General features: G+C 37.1%; 1 protein-coding gene and 1 pseudogene across 1 annotated transcript; both read left to right on the top strand.

The window, feature by feature from the left end:
* The first annotated feature begins 617 nt into the window (after positions 1-617).
* Positions 618-3,078, top strand: LOC126793532 (F-box protein CPR1-like). The gene is made up of 2 exons (XM_050520086.1): positions 618-1,944; positions 2,618-3,078. Exon 1 carries the CDS (start codon positions 769-771, stop codon positions 1,924-1,926), a length of 1,158 nt encoding a protein of 385 aa, XP_050376043.1. The 5' UTR covers positions 618-768; the 3' UTR covers positions 1,927-1,944; positions 2,618-3,078.
* On the top strand, positions 2,796-4,322 carry LOC126793538 (protein TOC75-3, chloroplastic-like; annotated as a pseudogene).
* Positions 4,323-17,255: the final 12,933 nt, after the last annotated feature.

Genomic DNA, 17,255 nt, shown 5'->3' with positions numbered 1-17,255 from the left:
TCATGACCTTTACGGAGCTCTAATCCCCTCAAAATTTTGAAAAAATAAACAAAATATCATCATTAATTCCGCTTCTAGCAATCTAGAATGAAAACGGAGTAAATCCAACGGGCGGATTTCCAAGAATATTATAAACGGAAAATCCGTAGGTTGGAATTTACCCAACAATATCCAAACTTCACCAAACTATACATACAACACATTGACACAATCGTATCGATGAACACTTCTAAGTCACCTTTGTGGTAAAAAATATGGTATGAGACTATGAGACATGTACGCTTAGCGTTTTATGATATGTGAACCATGTGGAGTAAGAAAGAGATGCATTCATATGTTTGTTATGGCTATCAATTTATTTGTTTGTTCACCAGGTCACATTATAGAATCGCCATAGTGATATAAGAGATTTATTCTCCATAATTATTCGGTAGTACCGCCTAAGAATAAAAATTGTGTAATCCCTTATTCATCCGATGTCTTATGTAATGTGGTCTCCTTATCATTGAATAAAACTAATTTGCATCCCAATCTGTTTCAGTTAAAATATTGAGTATAAATAGTATAGTAGGGATACACACGAGGATAGGGCAGGGCGTCTCGCTCTTATTCAGCAGAACTGGGTTGTTGCGGCTACTTCTCTGTTCAGGTATCGAACTCTCTCTCATAATATACATATGAAATCGATTTGGATTCCCTTCTAGATTAGATTATTTGGATCCATCTTTCTCGTTACCGAATCAGCATAGATTCTTTGCAACAGTATCAATGGCAAATGAGTTACCCCATGATATTATTGAGAACAACATTCTCACCAGGCTTCCCGTCAAATCCTTAATCCGATTCACCTCCGTTTCGCAACGGTGGCGTTCCCTTATACTCTACTGCCCCAAATTCGCCGCAAGTCAATTTGAATTTTCTTCCAAGCAGAAATCTATCGCTCACAGAGTCCTCGTGTCCTGCAACGGCTATGATGATCTCCAATCCCTCGACTTGGGTTCGTCCTCTTCCCCCACGCTGCGTCTACCGTTCAAGCAACAACAGGTACACTGCAACTTAATAGGCTCCTCTAATGGCTTGGTGTTTGTAGCGTTGGGAAACAAGTACTACGTCTGGAACCCATCGACTCGATTCTTCAAAACACTGCCTGACATTGATTATTGCTCCGGTCGGCGGGTGTTTTTCGGTGCTGGCTATTCGTCAGCGTCCGGCACCTACAAGCTTCTGATATGCAGGGAGGATGACGACGAGGAGATCTATACAGAGGTAGCACACATTTTATCACTGGGAGCTCCCAAATGGAGACTGGTTAACCTTGATGTCCTTAATGAGATGCTAACTGGACCGGTTTTTATGGGGACTCTTTTGAATGGGGCACTTCATTGGCTCTGTGGATATTCCAAATACGATCTGGTTGCTTTTGATTTGGCGAAGGAGGAGTTCCGGATAATGCAGCTGCTGAATTTAGATGATGATGGTAGCCGTTTCTATAGGGGCAAGCTTGGGGTTCTTGGAGGGTGCCTCTGTGTGTCGAGTTACACAGAGTACAATTATGCTTGTGTCTCTGTTGATTTTTGGGTGATGAAAGATTATGACGTGCGTGAATCTTGGACTAAGCTTTTTAACCTGGATATGTCCAACTTGCCTCTGCAGCCACTGCTTGACAACACATTTCGACTTCCCTGGACTTGGTATACTATGGAATGTGGCACAGTTGGCGTCAAATGGAGTGGCGAAGGGAGGAATGTGCTTATGAAGATTGATCATGATGAAAAAGAAAAGCATGGCCTGTATCTTATTGAGGGGTGGGAGCTTGACATGGTTGATTATGAAGAGAGTCTGATTTGGATCGAAGAGAAAGAGAATGTCAAAAAGACTAAAATCACTAAATCCTCATCACGAAGCCGGAAGAAGCTCAAGTCTTGAGGAATGTTTGCTGATTTGGTACTCTCCATTTTACTATGCTTTCATCCATTTGTTTTGCATCTATTTGTCATCTGTTATTTTACTGAACCTGTTATTGGTTACTTAATTTTCCTTTGAATACATGATTGTGAATTCCTTGTACTTAGCGTTTTTCTTTTTACATAAGCTGTTTCTATTAATGAAAAAATGGATATTAGTGTAGTTGTATAGAAACTGAAGTCATGTACAAATCTGTGTGAAGATCTTGCTTCATTTTTATTTTAATACATTTGATCTTAGTAATTTCCTTTTATATGAGACAGGGAACAGCTTAGCAATAAAATATTGTCAGCATGTTTGCTGTTGGGGGTTGTGGTTCTTAAGGTTCCTTGGCCACGCAGCTTAAGAATACTTAATGATATATCAGTGACAAGTGAAAGAGTAAAAATGTTTGGAGTATATATAAGGATTGAATGTGTCTTCTCTATGAATGCCAGTCGAAATATCACTACTGCATGTATATCTTGTATAGACCATGCAAGAAATATAGATAAATTAAAATTTAAAATGTCCTGTCTTGCTGAACCATGAGATCTGCACACTGTTTTGTTTTTCAAATGCATCCTTGTTTTATCAGCTGGTCTGTTCAATGTTGTCCTCAGAATGCATGAATGATATCATGATAACATATTAAAGGTGTCAACTATGTTAGGCTTGCTTCCCGTCTACAAGAGCTTCAACTATTAAGGTCCAAGCAAGAATCCAAATTGACTGAAGTGGGGGAGAATTCTTTCAAAAAGAATGTGCGTGACAAGAGAAACCAACTGTCAGATGTAAGCTATGATCAAGCTCCAGCAAAAAGGCAAAAGGGTGCAGGTCAAATGAAAAGGAAGGAATTTGGGGTGCAAAACTTTGTGGAACAAAATGAAGGGAAAGAGATGAAAGCCAAGGGAGTCATAGATGTACAAAATGAGATGAAGGAGCCTGTTCAAGAGAAAACAAAAATATGTGCCATTGTTATTGTAATTTAACAGAGGTGCGTCTTATGATAATTTCTGTGTATGGTGTATGTAGTTTATTACACATAGATGTACCATTGTTATTCTTGATCAATTGTTTACTTTTCTGCTGTTATTTATAACATTGGTTTGATGTACTTTTCTTTAAAGAGAAGAGCAATATCTTATAAAAAGAAAAGAGAGAACAATATATGAGTCCAATTCTGATCTTGTTTAGTACATCTATTTCCCTTTGATTACATAACTGAATGCTTGCTTTTGCCAGAATTTCAACCCGTCACATCATATTCATTTATGGACTTGTGATGGAAGATATAACAACACATGACGAACGCAGCCATATCTGTTCAAATGGCCAAAGAGTGGTGCCCAGTGGTGGAGTCACTGAAGATGGACCTCCAACAACTCTGAGTGGTACGGGTATTGATCGGGTGGCATTTTACAGTCAAATATCACACGTGACAGCACCAAATTTGTGAATGGAACTATAGTTGGTGAGAGGAATGTGTTTCAGGTAACATCATTTTCTTTACAGTATGTGTTCTTATTTATGTATGGAGTCGCTTTCTTCTTTTGAGATTATACACAAAGAGGTAAAGAAATAAATGTATTAAATTGGAAACCACTCTGCATGTGCGTTTGAAGTCTTTGTGAGTCGATAGCTTCAGGAACTTATGGATTGGTTTCGACCTGAGGACTCAAGTATAGATGGTGGTCTATCTCGTAGATATTTGATCACGCTCATTTTTATATAATTTCACAAAAGCACATCACTATTCTGCCATCTCAATCGACTAGAGAAGACATTGTGTTTGAACTTTGAGTCAGTCCTTTAGAATTCTTATTAGTAAGAACAACTAAGATTTTTTTTCCGGGTTTTGACATTATCAATGTTACCCTCTGATAGATGGTTGTTGTTTTGGTCTTATTTGGAATCTGTTTGATTGTTTTGCTTATGTTCTTCGATCGAATTGCAGGTTGACCAAGGTGTTGGCGTTGGCGTTGGCAGCAAGTGTCCATTTTTCAACCGCCACCAGCTAACCTTAACAAGATTTTTCCAGCTGAAGGAAGTGGAGGAAGGTGCTGGCAAATCACCACCACCTGTCCTTGTACTTCATGGACAATATGGTGGCTGTGTTGGAGTTGTTGCTATTCGAATACTGTAGGACAAGTTCAGTAGAAAGTCAAGGGTCTCTCTCTCTCTCAGCTGTAATTATTTTCCTGTCTTATTTTGGCTTGAAGGTATTCTTACAGATATATTATAATCTAGCACCTAGATAGCATACATTCTTGCATTGATTTGAGTCTTAAGAGACATTTAAGTGTATGCTAGCTTGTCTGATGTATTGTATTAGTCTAATACGGAAGTAGTGAACTGGATTAAGATAATGAGCTGTAGATCTGCAGTAAAAGGATAAGAGAGCAGAAATCAAATTGTAAACTGCAGTGCTAAACTCCTCTAGTCTCCATTATCACTGGAGCACCTCCTTCAGCAGCTAAAAATAGAAAGAAAAGGCATCAAATATATTAAACTAGCCGTGTACCCGGATGATGCACATTATCAGTGAATAGAAGAACGTTGAAGTTTGTTAAATTGTTTCATGTTTATTTGTAGAAGAAAATCGTTTTATGTATTTTTATTTTAATATGAAGGGTATATGAACATAAGTCTGCATAAAACTTTTGCTCTTACATACGTGTCCCTCTGTCTATTGTGAGGGTAAGATAATAGAATGGCACATCTGTCCGTTCTTAATTTGGTGGTATTTTTGAGGGCCTGGCTTTATAATAGTAGAGATACATAAAACAGGGACAAGTACATGCTCTTTTTCCTACACACCTCACTCTGACGTGTTTGTTTTTATTATTCTATAATCTCGCCAAGTGTGTTCTTTGCATTTACTTGCTTCTTTTTTTAAAAGGAACTGAAATTCCACTCCCCATTTTAAAAGCACACTCCTTTCAGTAACATAAATTTTGTTTTCAGTAACATGTATTATGTCTCTTTCTCAAGGTTTTAAGATCCCGGCTTAGCCCTAACTAGTCCCCGCCTAGGCGCTAAGAAGTGGGGCACTGCCCTGATTATGGCCTAGTCCTCATAGTTAGGCGTGAGGCCGATTAGTTGACCGATTAGACGATTAGTGGACCGACTAGATTACTAGTTGGTTGACACAATCTTTCTAGTTGGCGCCTAAGTGGGTAGGCTGGTTGGCCGATTTAGAGAACTTTATGAGAATATTTTGTATTGGATGAAGGGGAAAAATGCGGCATGAATTTTGAATTTGTGTCCAATACTAGAGCGATAAGGAAACAGGAATTTGAGGAGTAGGCTATGAAAAATTACATATGCCATTTTTTTTTTCATTTCAAAAAACTTGAATATTTTATCCATTTTAAAAGTGTTTTCACTATTTTTGAACATAATAATACCTTTTATATATTTTATTTTATATAATTATGTGTTTAAAATTAATTTAAAAACTAAAGGATCTAAAAAGTAAAAAATCATTCTCATTGATCTTTTACAGCTTTCTAAAGGTACGCATCAATGGTCAGGTTTTTCTTACTCTTGAAGAACTAGTTCTAATCCTGGAGGTGCTTCTATTTCAGTAAGCCGAACACCTTTTCTTCATCTACAATTATTGTTGCCTAGCAATCTCTGCCTCAGAATTTGTTAAAACTTACTTTTTGGTTGGTGTCCAGGTCCGGGAGTTGGCTGGGTTTGCATATGACCCATTGACAGGAAGATGGTCAATATATGATGATGTTAGTGTATATTTTATCGCCTATGGTACTAAACCCGAACCAGCTTATTAGAATAAGGATTACTCTTTGTTGTCAGTTTTAGCTATTGAATGAAAATTGTTGTATTTTTTGTATTTTATATCATGTTTATCCATTACTCCACCCTGAGCAATGAGATGAATCACCCAAGAGCTGCTCAGCATATGGTGTCACTGTAAGACGACTTTATTTTTATTTTTTTGGAGTAAGACTCAGACTTAAACAGAATCAGGGCTCATAAAATGCAACCTGAATAATGTTTTTAATTTCTATTCATTGAGGTCTTGGTTTGTCGAATTGGTCCATAGTTTATTGTGTTAGTGGTTCTCATTAATCCATCTGTTGGTGACGGTTTTATTAGAATTTCTGACACCGAACCTAGTTAGGAATAAGCTGCCTAATTCATCTGAATAAGCATTGAATGCATTTATTATGTTTATGTTTTCCTAGGTTCATGTTTTCCCTAGTTAATAAGGTTCATGGCTGAACCTAGAATCTAGATTCATGCATTGTCTTTAAGAGTCAGTCAACCTATGCATGGAAGGTTGTTCCAGGAATTTCTTTATAAGTTCCTTGTTCCAAATGGAAGGGCATTCTCTCTTCCAATAATAACAAATTGGTTACGAGGAGAGTTTCTTCCTTCCATATTAACTCTTATCTCTTTGGTGGAATCCAAAGAGTGGTGAGTTTCTATCCTTTGAGTTCTCACTTGCATGTCTCCCCTAGTTTTCTATCTTTTCGGTGTCAATTTCACCCTGTTGAATTTTTATTTTTTGTTGTTGCAATTCACAGGTCTGCTTGCTTATTGTTCTTAACGCTTGAATCCTTGTTAAAGTGTGACAGATCACTACATGTGCCTTATTCTAGGATTGATCCATATAATTTTTCCCACTCCAGTTTAGTACCAGTTTGGCAGCGTCCCACAGTTCCCCCTGATCCTTCATGTACTCCATTAGATTTTTTGTTACTTTTAGAGGTAAAACTTTTAGACAAGTTATCGTTTTCCCTATTTCCCTCACATCTGGCCATACAAACTGGAAAATTTCTGTTGGGTATGCTTAGCTTGATCAGGTCTCTGAGCTTTCTTTGGGTCTTTAGATGAGTGAAGATGGGAGAACCATAAGGCTAAGTTGGTCACTTGATGCAACGTTTTTTTAATCACCGCTAACATTGATAATTTGATAGACAAGTACAGTAAGTCCCAGAGTAGGACAGACTGATAAAAGGTTAAGAGTTGGAATGGGAGGAATAAAAAGGGAAACATTTGCTGGATGAGGAAGCGACCCCCAAGAGGTCGGTCTTCCATTCATCCGACCGGAGGTCCTCCCCCTAAGTACTAGGGGTGACACTTCCGAACCGAAAAATCGAAAATCGAGCCGAAGTTGAAAAAACCGAACCGAACACAAATTTAATCGAAATTTAGAAAATCGAACCGAACCGAATTAATTGGTTTGGTTTCCGGTTTGGGCACATAAGAAATCGAACCGAACTGAAAAACTGAACTATTCATAAAACAATGTCGTTTTACGTTGATCTTACCAAATATTTGATTTGATTAATGTGATTTTAGGTTTTATATCATATATAATTATGTTTTTCCCTTTTGTAGTGTTATAAATGTATATATAATCATATATATATATGTAGGGCCATATATGTATGTTTCAAATAAATTTGCTAAAATAAACATACATATATATATATATAAGTGAATGTGTAATTATTAAACTCGCCTCAATATAATATAAGAATAAATGTTTTTAAATATAAATAAATAAATATATATATATAAGAATATATATGCATCTATAAAATTTTAAGATGTGTAAATAAATGATTGAGAGTGATATGTTGTCTACAATATTAAATTTAAGCCCTCATTTTTTTTTTTGCATTGTAGTTATATATTCATATTTATAATTTTGTCAAATAAGTAAAAAGGGGGGGGGGGGGGGGGGGGGGGAGGGAACCCAAAAACATTCAATATGTCAATTTTAGTTTAATTCAGTTTTTTTTTTCAGAAAAAAAAAACCGAACCGAACCGATTGGTTCAGTTTTCGGTTTTACATGTTTAAAAACCGTGAACCGAACCGAACCGAAGTTCATTTTAAGTTCAGTTCCCAATTCATGTCCAAAACCGAACCGAATGGACCGAAGTCCACCCCTACTGAGTAGAACTTTGGAAAGCTAGTTTATACAAGGCATATATAGTAGACCGTTTATCTGAATTAGAGAAAGGAAGCAAATTCATAAGGCGGATCGTCGAGAAAAACTTAGTAGAAATGGCTCTTGAGGTAAAGAATATGTTGAATACATGAAATAAACTTGGCAACTGGGGCTAAGGTGAAGGAAAATTCTAAATACAGTGCTGCATACAATGCAACACGAATAGTGACTATGAACAGTAGTGAATACCGAACAGTAGTGAACAATATTCGTGTACTGTAAAAGTAAACAGTGATAAAAAATGTAAAAACTAGATAGTAACAAATCATTACTACTTTATTATAAACCTATCTTTGTTTTCCTAGGAACTAGCCTTCAACATGCCAATTATTTTCACCTAATCGACTTCATTGTCGAAACGGTTACTTTTTGGCGGAATCACTACTGTCCTAGAGAGCAAACAACTGAGTTCTAATAAAGCAGAATAAACACCGATGAAAAATTTAAATACTCATATGCAATGATAGAAAAATCTAAGTAAAATTAAATATTTTTTGCGACGGATTTTAGGACACCAGATAAAGCTTATTTATTCAACATAAATACAAATATAAAACTCAGAGTCTTCCTCTTATGTAAACAGTTACAGCTGTTTAGCTACTCATAATTAAAATACAAACTTACTTGAAAATGTACTCCACACCAGATTTATACAGCATAATGATATTTTACACAATTATTAAGCACTCGCACTCAAACTATCGATCTCTTTTAATCTCAGAACTCTTAGTAGAACGACACCCTTCTTTTCTGAAACTTATGCTACAGTCTTCTGATTTTTCTTCCTCTCACTTCTGCCTTCCCAAAGAAGTTCCTCCTCCTTATATAGAGCTCATATTCTAGGCCTTAAACCGAACTTGCTTTTGAAAATGGACGACAAATAATCTTCTACTTTTTAAAAGTGGGTTGTCCTTATGCGTCGGCAAGCTATTTCACAAAAGCAGAAATATATGTTTTTATTGTTTGGATGTGTCGGCAGCTTCACATTTCTTGTTTGGATGCGTCGGCAGCTCACGTGCTTGTTTGGATGCGTCGGCAGCTCACTTTTCCATTATGTTTATGACATTGTAATATTCTTCATCTGCACAGTCATAATCTGGCAAAGAATCTTGGCCTTCATGGTCACTTTCTTGCTCTATGTCTTCTTTTTCATCTAGATTTGAGTCATAGGGAAAAGGATAAGGAATCATGTATCTTTTTTATTTATCTACCTTTTTTAGCCATGTAGTTGTCTCTGGAGTTCCATCTATTTCATTTCTCATGATGGCAGAGAAGAAATCACAGGCATCTGGTGGAGGATGTTTGTAGCATGTAACTATGATTTTTTCTCCACTGGTTAAAAGACTAGACTCATAATCCCTTCGAACCATGTTTTTGATGCACATTATGGCCATGGCTTTCATCCACGGAATGCTATTGTTGGGATTGTCATTTTTCCCTTAACCTTTGCAACTCTTGATCGGACCCTGAATAATTCTCACATAATGATATGGAGAAATGTAACCTCTGCGTCCATCCACCACTTCCCATTCCGGAGGGGTAGAAATGAATTTCAGTCTCAAGATGCATCCATCTGGACGAATGTTCTTTACTGCCTTAGTTATGATTTCTGGAAAACCCTCTAGGTCCTCGTCTGACTTAGTCCAAAGATTGTGCACAAATCCATTCTCAATGAGTCATAGCTTCTGCTTCTGAGGGTGTTTGACTTAAACATTAACAAGATATCTCCCATAATATGGGCCAAAAACTATTGCCAAGGTTGAAGGAAGCATTTTACCGTCTCCAATTTTATAGTGAAATTCCCACCAGGCTAATTCCTTTAGGGCTGAAATAGGAACTCGCGTGCTTTTAGGACCTTCCACATACTTGATCATTGCACCTACTTCCTTCAAATTTTCTTTTTCTTTTGCATGGACTCCATACAATTCCTCTGTCAAGACATTGATTTCAACATATGTTCTTCGTCTTCCTCATAGAAAGCATGTAGAACATTATCCTTAACAATCTTATGCTTGAAAGTCAATAGCTTCTCCGTTTTAAATACTGGTTCTTTGAATATCTTCAAATGATAGCCATAAATATTTTTCTTACTAGTGACTTCAACCATTTTCCCCCTAAAAGGGGCTATTCTGCTTTTTGGCAAAGCATCAGCCTTCAACGGACTTGATAAGCCTTTACCGTCTGCCGTTTGACACTGGCTAGCCGGTCTTTTACCCTGAGACTGATCAGTTAAGGTTGTATCCTTTGGACACATCAAATATTATTTTCTGAGTTTTTCTTCTTCATCAGATCCTCGAGTACTTTTCTCGGACTCTTGATCCCAACCTCCTGGTTGAATCTTATCTTCAGTCTTGGCCGGAGCCGATGCATCTGCTTCATAAGACACAATGAGTTGGTGACCTGGTCCATCATGTAGAGGTCCAACAGTCTTGTCTCCTTTTTTGTATATGTTCCAAAGACTAGGTGGTTCCGATTTCCTGCTCCTAGGATTTCGCCTTTCATCTTTATCTCCATCTTCTCTTCTGAATGTTGCCATTTCTCTAGTGAGAGTGTCTGGCAAGAAGTTCTTGTTACCTGCAATCATTTCCTCATCATATTCATATTGGGATATAAACATTTGCCATCTTAATACTCTTCCTATATCTACTGCATTAGTTAATTTGTAGTTTTTAAATTTTTTTACTCTTTTATTGTCAGTTCTAACTACAAATTTGTTTCCTAGGAATGCTTTAGCTCCTTTGATGCTCTTGATCGGAGCCAACACCTCTTTATCCCCAGTGGAATAGTTTAATTGTAGTTCCTGAATCTGACTTTCCATCTCTTTCCTATCTTCTTCCCTATAATGAGGGATGGTTTTGACATGGCAGATGGCGTTGACATCATGCATCTTAAGCTGACAATATACTGGATACTTGTCCCAGTATAGTTGAGGATCTTCACTGATTACTGGTTTTAACAAATTTTTGATTTTCGCAACAGTTGGCACCATCGTTTGCTCAACTATATTAGCATATACCTTCATGGTATGCTCTTTGATGTATTCCTCTTCTCCATCTGAGCATTCTAGTTCTAGCGAATCTAAATCAGATTCATTTTCAAGAAAACTGAACGCTTCTCCTGGCTCAGAGTCTTCTGAGTCCATGTTTGACACTATCTCATTGTGATTTGTTAAATGATCTTTTAGCAACAAAATGGGTTCCAAAATGGGCTTATAATCACCACTCTTCGCTGACGACTTCTGATATTGATCCGCAAATCCTTTTCCGGTGACACTTACTGCTTCTGCAAGGCGAGATTCCCAGAAGAACTAACGGTTCTTCTCAAACTCAATCATTTGTGGATTTTGAACCAAAATTTGCTGGAGAAGAAAATTATTTCCGATCAACACATCAGCTCCCTGGCTTTCACTTTGCCAAATAATTTTTCATATAAAGTTTCCTCCACTTATGGAAATATTATCATTTCGTGCCATAGTGTTCATGATGATCTCATGTTCTCCCATAGCGACTCTCGTAACTGCTCTTGGAGCTTTTTCCCAATATTCGTCTAGGATGGCATATCTCTTGGCAAGTGTATATCCTGAGCCACTGTCGATGAATTCATGCATGTGGTATTTTTTGTCTTAGGGAAACTTTAGTCATATGGTAATGTAGTTGCTAAATCTACTAGTCTGAACTTGCTTGACATGTTCTTCCTTTTTTCCTTCGGTTAGCAACTCCATGAAATGGTTAATCCTTTCAATGATAGGTTCTCTGGTGAGATGATGCTTTTTGCTAGAATGATCTTCTATTCCTTTGCTCGTATTAACAGACTCTGTTAATTCTCTCTTCTGACTTAATGAAGTTACTAGCTTTACCCTTTTTCAGGTCATCTTCGAGCTTTGCCTTTTTTAATTCTTCCTTTTGTTCTATTGAATCATAGAACTCTGCATATTCTTGTTCTATAAGAATGTGAGCTTCTTTTTCTCCTGTTCTTCTCCTCAATTCTGCTACAAAACATTCTTGATGATAAGTTTCTCCTGTACTTTCACAATACATTGGAATCAATTTATTTTCTGCGAGCTTACAAAAATCACAAGTGAATTTTCCTAGATTGTATTAGAAACCACTGATAATATCAGGGGTATCTTATTTCCAATTGAGAAACTTCAACACAAAGATAGGACGATATCTTTCACTGTTATCTTCTTCTTCTGTACTTTCTGAAGATGCTTATTCGAACTCATCTTCTGACAGGTACTCAAGAGAATAGATAGAATCATTATCTTCATCAGAATATACTATTTCGAATCCTTTCAAATTTGCATACTCAATCGCTTCTTCATATTCTTCAATTAGAGCTCTTGATATTCTTTTATCCTTTTTTGGACACTCATTTGCATATTGTCTTTCTGCTTTGTACAACCAACATCGGCATTTCTTAACATCTCTTGTAGAACCAGGATTGGTTTTCTTCTTCTTGAAATTTTTTTTTTCTAGAATCAAATTTTCCCTTTCCATCTTCAGATCTTCTTTTGAAGCTTCTTCGGAAATTGTACTTCTTTTTTGTGGAAAAATATTTATTTCCATCTTTTTTGCTAGAGAACTTCTTTTTGTATTTTCTTTCCGTGTGACATCCCCACTACGTAGGAGTCTCCAATATCTTGGGACACATGTTTTCAACTCCTCTAAGTTGTTCTTCGCAGTTTTGGATTTCCTGTTCTCTACGCATTACCTTCTCAGGAGATCCCTGACTCTCTCTACAATCCCTCCGACTGTAAACAATGTTTAGGGATTTTATTCTATAGACTGTGATACTGCATCGTTCTAGGGTTCTGGTAGTTTCCTATAATAGGTTCTTACCAGATCTTCATTATTTATGTCTCCGATGATGCAATAGTAATTATGGAACTCATTGGTGTACTCCTCAAAGTATCTCATGTTGTAGATACTAAATTTTTGAATGTTTGCCTTGGCCATTTCCTTTGCATGCTCACTATGTCCCATTATATCTCCGCAAAATTGTGCATATATCAGACATGCAAAATCTAGTGGATTGTTGGTTTGAGCCAACTTGGTCGCCCAATCAGACCATTGGGTGCTTCTCTTGAAGGATTGATACCACTTCTGGATAATTCCGGTCAGTGTTGACTCGTAATAGGCATGAGTTTCAGAGTATTTATATTACCAAGGCTTGGGTTAATCTCAAGCTAGCCACCCAATTGTCTATGACCTTTCTTTTGTCTCCAACCTGGTCTAGATCAAGATATACTCCTCTTTCGGATACCGACTGTCCGCACTTTGGTTCAGTAGGAATGAACTTTTGAGAACTCATTTCTCTAGGTTTTCCTGTAGGGGCTAATCCTTTAGGAAGTTTAATTTTATTTTCTCTAATGATCTTAGTAGGGTAGTTTGTGATATTCTAAACCATTGTACTTCCTTGAGGGGGATTTGCAGTATTCATATTTTTTGTATCCATGTTAGAGGATTCATCAGATTCTGCTTTAGCCTCTTGATATGGAAGAATCTTCTTTCTTGGTTTTCTTCTTATCTCGACCTGTGAGGTCTTTTGTATGATTTCTTCTAATTCTTATGTTGACTCACATTTTTATGCCTTTGCATATAGATTTTTGAGTTTTTCAGCCTTAAGCATCCTCATTGGTCTCTTTGTATCTTCTTCCTCGAATGATTCTTCAAAGCATGTAGATGACTTTGTTCCCGAAGTGCTTCCTTCTTCATAAATGGCAAACGAATGTCTATGGAATTGCAGGCTTATCTTTCCTCCCATGTCTTCATAGATTGATGCTTTGGTATTCTCAATTTGCTTGACTGTAGGAGTCAGATTCCATTCTAGTGGAAATGTTACCTCGTTCCATTTTGTAATATGTTCCTGCTCAGTATGATTTCTTGGATTGGTGAGGATGGATATAGTGATTCCGGGACTGTTAAGGAATTTAGTGTTTGGGGCAACATTCGAGCTCATGGGCTTATAATAGATTCGGTAATCTATGGCAAACTCCATCATTCCTCTTTTCATAGAAATCCCTTCTGTCTTGATTTTCAACCTGAGACAGTGTGGTGCATCTCTAAGGTGCGTAGTCAAGTTTGGAAAAACATTGAAGTAGGCAACTTGATTACATAGAGAGGCTTCTATCGTTCCTAACAGGCTTTTCTTGAAGTCTGTTATCCTGTCATCTTGTAGGAGACATAAGACAGACCAATCTATTCCATCTCTGGCTAGAAGTTTTATTCCAACATGAACCGCTCCAATGTGCACGTATGAATAACTTATTCGAATTGCTTCACTTACTTCTTTGTGAGTTATCAATCTTATGTCTGTTTCTTCGCCTGTTGCCGGAATGGTTAGTTCAAGAATCTTGAACCTGTGAGAATCAAGAAGGAAAGATCCTCTCTTATAAATTTCATTGAGTCTGAATTTAGGAACTGTGGCCTCCCGTACACTTGACTCTATCTCATTGTACTCAAATTCTTGAGCATTGATGAGTTGTACAGGAATTGTGCTCATTTTGCTGAATACTCTGCTCACATCTTCATGTTCCTTCTCTCAGTGAAACTAGAGGATTTCCAGGTAAGAAGCTTAGGTTCACTAAACTTAAGGTTGCTTTCTTCTCCTGGGTAGGAAGGTAAGATCACCTTGCTAGCTACATTTTGAGCTAGTTGTTCTTCATCGATTATCTCTGTTCCAGCTTCAGCTTTCGTCTTTTCTATGTTTTTTTGCAAATGGGAAGAGTTTAAGATTCAACTCTCTGAATTGTTCTTCCAGCTCCATTCCTATTTCTTAAAGATATGTAATATTATAATTTTGTTGATAAATTATTGCTTTCAGATTTTCAGCAAAGGCTTCTGAAGTAGGAAAAATATAAGCTTTTTGCTTCTTTGTCTATTTCCTTAGCTTTTACCTCAACCATTTGGTTCATTCTATTCGGACGATAAGGGCTTCTAAATGCTCTTTCAGAATTTCTTGGGTTTTTCTTAGTTCGACTGCTTGCTCTTGAATGTTATTAGCAAGGGTTTCTGTTCGAACTAACTTCGTTTCTATGTCTAGCAGATATTGCTTTTCTTTGAGGTATACAAGCTTTACTTCAAGCCTTCCAATCCTTGTGATTACTTCTTCAAGTTGATTGATCTTGAGATGAAATCTCTCAAGTTGTACACGCAGCTTTTCTGCAGCCTTGTTGCTGGATAAATGGTTTAGGAATTCTATCAAACTTTGCCGGGTTGGGTCAAGTTCTTCAACTCCTATCTCGCGTTGAAGATGAGAGAATTCATCGTAGAGTATATTCAGTATTCTACATGCGTACTCTATCGAGTATTGATCCTCTTGGATATATCTTGAATGAAAACACTTTTGCCACCTATCAGAATATTTTGTAATACAAAAGGCGTGATAATTTTTTAGTTTGGATTCTCTCTTGTTAGTTGAGAGAAGCCAACTTTGTGGCATAAGGATTTTAGTCTACCTGCTTTTGAGCTAAGCATGCTCTGATACCAGCTAGGGCGGATCTAACCGATGCTCAAAAAATCAAGGGGTTTTTGATTTTCTTCGAAGACTTCTTGAAGAGCTTTAATATTTTTTTCAGTTTCGTAGATTCTACGTTGAAATCAATATATAATATCCCAATAATTTTTTGTAATTATGGGAAGGTTATTCCTATATTTTATTAACTTTTTATATTGTTCTTTTTCTTCTTAAAGTTCTTTATGAGAGATTTTAGCAAACGCTAATAATTCAAGTCTAGAGGCTATTGCAATTGCTATAATGATAAAAAATAATTGTTTACCTTCGAGTGTAGAATGAATTTATATATTTGTAGTACGTAAATAAACAAACTCATAAATCAAGGCCCACCATGCTCCGTCAATTTTTTTTATTACCTAAATAGTACCTAAAGTAAAAGTATATGTGAATAGTACACACGGCATACGGTACAGTGCTGCACAGTAGCCGAATCCCTAAGTTGAATGGCTGAACTTAAGGTATTGATCCAAGTGCTCTCCGACAACGTAGGACCACCAGCATGAGCACTAACCTATGTAGCACGGACACGAGTGTCCGTATTGGACACGATTCGATACGTAGATACGGCATATAGAAATTTTTTTGGACACGAACACGTGGTGGACACGTCAATTAAAATTATTTTAATATATATATATATATATATATTTATTAAAAAATTAATTTAAAAATTTGAAAGTATTTAGATGTATATATATTAAAGTGTGCATAAATATAACAAAAACTGAATCTGTTGGAATAGTTGAGGATTTGTTGGATCATTTGGATGACCAAGGTTCGAATCCCACCACAAGCTTTTTTATTTTTATCATGAGTTTATCTCCTTATATATATTAAAGTGTGCATAAATATAACAAAAACTGAATCTGTTGGAATGGTTGAGGAGTTGTTGGGTGCCTTGGATGACCAAGGTTCGATTCTCACCATAAGCACTTTCACTTTTATTATGAGTTGGTGCGTGTCCGCGTGTCCAATTTGAATACTCGCGTGTCCGATTCCGACACTTGCGTGTCCGGATCGTGTCCAAATTGAGTTCGCGTGTCCGAGCGTGTCCGTGTCCGTGTCGGACACGCAATACGGACCCTTGTCCGTGTGTCCGTGCTTCATAGGCACTAACTAACACATAAGCCATCTTATTTGGTGAAGTGCACTTTGCAACAGCACCCCTTTATTTGCTAAAAGCATGCATGAATGGTTCAAATGATGGATCGGCGCCCTCTTTCAGTTCATCGGGTTCTTCTTGAACTTGGTCTGTAATAGGAACTGTATATACCCCGCAATGAATTTGGCATCAGAGGTTGAATGAGAACTGTCGTCTTCAGGACTAGGAAGATTCTCAAAAAAATCTTCTCCATTGTCAAATAGAAAAATTGTAGTTTCCTTCTCAGCATCCAAACCAGCTTTATGAGTTGTTGAATCCACAATCCCAGGTGCATTAACTTCCGCTTATAGATCATCTTGAACAATTTCTTTCGTTTCCTCAGATACGGTAAAACCAAGATGTGTTATCAGGTTTGTCCTTGCAGTCCCATCATCTTCAAACATAACCGTTGACAAGGTCCCATGTATCCTGGTCATCCGCAGACCTGTCAAAATAGCGATGCAGAATTGAGGCTAAAAATAACGTTAACCATGAAGTGAAGGAAGATCTCCCATTGAGCCAAATCAGTCCTTTTTTTCTTTTGAGGAAAATAAAGAATTGTATTTTCTTTGGCAAACAACTATATCAAAGATACAATGAGTGAGTATGTGCAAATTGTACATTAGTAGTTCAATAAGCTTCCACTAAACAAGCATCATGGT

The sequence above is a fragment of the Argentina anserina genome, chromosome 5 (genome assembly GCF_933775445.1).
Source record: "Argentina anserina chromosome 5, drPotAnse1.1, whole genome shotgun sequence".
NCBI lineage: Eukaryota > Viridiplantae > Streptophyta > Magnoliopsida > Rosales > Rosaceae > Argentina > Argentina anserina.
The sequence above is the reverse complement of the archived record's forward strand: the minus strand, read 5'-3'. Positions and strand labels throughout refer to the sequence as shown.

Excerpts from the sequence above, each read along its gene's own strand:
- LOC126793532 (XM_050520086.1), top strand. The coding sequence starts at position 769 with ATGGCAAATGAGTTACCCCATGATATTATTGAGAACAACATTCTCACC.